The sequence below is a fragment of the Rhagoletis zephyria genome, unplaced genomic scaffold, assembly GCF_001687245.7.
Source record: "Rhagoletis zephyria isolate East Lansing unplaced genomic scaffold, Rhagoletis_zephyria_1.1 Rzeph_scaffold_21772, whole genome shotgun sequence".
Classification (NCBI taxonomy): Eukaryota; Metazoa; Arthropoda; class Insecta; order Diptera; family Tephritidae; genus Rhagoletis; species Rhagoletis zephyria.
The window spans coordinates 1-2,923 of NW_016178830.1; the positions used below are offsets into that span (position 1 = coordinate 1).

Consider the following 2,923-nt stretch of genomic DNA (forward strand, 5'->3'; position numbering starts at 1 on the left):
AAACGTCAAGTGGATGAATACTGCGAACCAGTGTTGCCGTTTTGATCCATATACTTCAAAAGTGATACGTGTCTGTGTATATTTTGTTTGTGTATGTTTGGTTTGCCAATAGGCGTAAATTTTCGAGAAAAGTGGGTGCATTTTTGTGGTCAGAACGTTGGCATCGAAAAAGCGAGCTGTGCTGATGCTATGCGGTTGTAAAATGCCTCCTATCAAGAAAATCATATTTTATGAACACCTTTGGCTCATTTTTATTCGGTTTCATTTATTATATTTTATAATATATGCCAATACAATTGCACTCAAGTACCTCGCCTCTCGTTTTCTTAGTTTTTTCTTTCCAGTACTCCATGAACTTACAGGTTTTTACAGAACTTGCAGGAAGTTACAGAAAAATGATCCCGTACTCCAAATTCCCCCAAAATCCTGTAAATGAATGCGGTTTTTGGAGAGTTGTGTTGAGAATGAAGTTGCAAGGGCTTTGTTTCTTTTCTTTTCTAGCAGATAATTATCAGGAAGAAGAAGAATGGGGAAATTGAGAGAATTACGCTCACAGAGAGCGAAGTAAAGATACAGTAAAGAAAAGCAAAACTACCAGAAACTAGAAAGTAAACAGTTGCTCGATGTATTTGACTATTGAAAATATTTGGCGCGAATTTTTGTTTATCCAGTTTGACAGCTGCTAGTAAAAATTTTACTAGCAGAAATTAACAGGAGAGCCAAAAAAATAAAAGCGTAAAAACGAGAGAGAGCTGCTAGTTTCCGCTAGTTTTTTGGGTTAAGAAACGCGTTCCAGCAAAACTTAGTGATAATTTGTGATAATTATCTGTTAAGTTCTGAACACATTGAAAACGACGAGCTACAGACCACAGCTTCCAATTTGTCATCTTTATTATCTAAACGCTTTGTCGATGGCGACATGATTTCTTTGAACGCGGCAGCGACATCATGAATTTGATGAGTTCGACATAAAAGAAGAGGAAGAACCGTATCTGTCGCCAGAAAAATAGAAATAGATCTAATCTGGCCACAACCACAGCCGTCGCGTAGCCCGGTCGTCGCCAAAATAATTATCTACATAAGAGTACGTGTTAAAATAATTTGACAGCTGTGGTTTGTAGCTCGTCGTTTTCATTGTGTTCGGGCTATTAAGAAACAAAGTTAAGATTTTACCCGAACCTTTTCTTGTGGTAAAATCCTGAAAAGTGTAAAGCGATCACTTCTTGACGTTTTTACTGGAAAAATGCTTTTTTTGTTCCCGTACTTTTTGTTGTTACTCACTTTTTACTCTCAGAGAGTTTTTTTGTTGTTTGACATTTTTACAGGATTTAACATGAAAAGTATTGGATCAGAGCTAAAATCTGCTACGACGTCGCACTTCTGTCAAAATTTTCAAGAGAGAGGTACCGGTATCACAATCAGCGCCACCTTCTGTATTCGTTTCATTATGGGTAAATCCGTCAATGTAAAAAAAAGTTCGGGTAAAATCTTGAACCATCATTCTCTACACAACTCTCCAAAAATCGCACTTACATACAGGATTTTAGAGCACGGAAACATTTTTCCTGTAACTTCCTGCAAGTTCGTATAAAAACCTGTAAGTTCATGGAGTACTCGATCAGGGCAATGAATAGATTTCAAATCAATTTTTGATTGGACCCTCTGGAAATGTGGTAATTTCAAAAACATGCATGGCGGCTGAGTGATATGCTATGCGACAGAAAGTTTGAGTTTTTTGTTTTGGAAATAAATATATAACCATAGAGCAACAAGTTTTTGATAACCGGGTATTATCTTTACTCTTTTATGTGAGTATTGGGCTGCACTAGTTTTGTTTGCTTGACAGCACTGCAGGTGGAATGTCAAAAATTTCCTGCCATATTACAAATTTCCCCTTTTGGTTTCTTTTTTAGCAATTCTCTACACGTTTCTGGAGGTAAGCTGAAATTTGCTGCGAAAAATTAAAGTTTCTGTGTCGTTTTATAACGAAATTATTAAGAAATTGAAAACTAGAAATTACAAACTTATATGTGAGTAGACTGTGGCGACTATTTGCATCAAAATATTGTGAAAATGTTTGAAACAAAATTTGACCAAAGATTCTAACCTAAAACTGACACGCCACATCTCATGTTCCCATTGAAGTGGCAATGCAATTTCTAATTTGTTTATTTTATTACAGATAGACGAACAAAATGCAGATTTTCGTCAAAACACTTACGGGCAAGACCATCACTTTGGAGGTCGAGCCTTCTGACACTATCGAAAATGTCAAGGCTAAAATCCAAGATAAAGAAGGTATACCACCAGATCAACAACGTTTGATTTTCGCCGGCAAGCAATTGGAAGATGGTCGTACTTTGTCCGACTACAACATTCAAAAGGAGTCAACCCTCCACTTGGTGTTGCGTCTGCGTGGTGGTATCATTGAACCCTCATTGCGTATTTTGGCACAAAAATACAATTGCGATAAGATGATCTGTCGCAAATGCTATGCTCGTCTGCATCCACGTGCGACTAACTGCCGCAAGAAGAAGTGTGGACACACCAACAACTTGCGCCCCAAGAAGAAGTTGAAGTAGACGACTGGAATATGGACGAAGCGAAGGAATGTTGTGTATGCGTGCAGAAGCAGCTTTCCGTTTTTTTTTCTTTTTTCTGTGTATGAATTGAAGTAGATTAAAAAAATAATAATTAAAAATACTTTATAGCATAGAATTATGTATGTATTTTATTTCACTTTAGTGTAGAAAATGTTTGGGTGAATTGAATTGGTTAATTGGAAGAAATAACAATGCATTTTGCGAATAATGAATCAGATGTTTGCAAAGGCTTGTATGTGTTCTGCATGCTATCGGTTTAATAACATCAAAGACACCTTCAACTTGATTGGTAAATGTATTTAGGTCGATTCTGCATTTCA

At 36.7% G+C, this 2,923-nt stretch overlaps 1 protein-coding gene across 1 annotated transcript; it reads left to right on the forward strand.

Annotated features, from left to right (window-relative positions):
- Positions 1-1,826: 1,826 nt before the first annotated feature.
- LOC108381209 (ubiquitin-60S ribosomal protein L40) lies at positions 1,827-2,718 on the forward strand. The gene is made up of 2 exons (XM_017637621.1): positions 1,827-1,936; positions 2,183-2,718. The coding sequence occupies exon 2, from the start codon at positions 2,196-2,198 to the stop codon at positions 2,580-2,582; it is 387 nt and encodes a 128-aa protein (XP_017493110.1). The 5' UTR covers positions 1,827-1,936; positions 2,183-2,195; the 3' UTR covers positions 2,583-2,718.
- Positions 2,719-2,923: the final 205 nt, after the last annotated feature.

Bases quoted from the DNA above. Each gene is read 5' to 3' on its own strand.
- LOC108381209 (XM_017637621.1), top strand. From the start codon at position 2,196: ATGCAGATTTTCGTCAAAACACTTACGGGCAAGACCATCACTTTGGAG.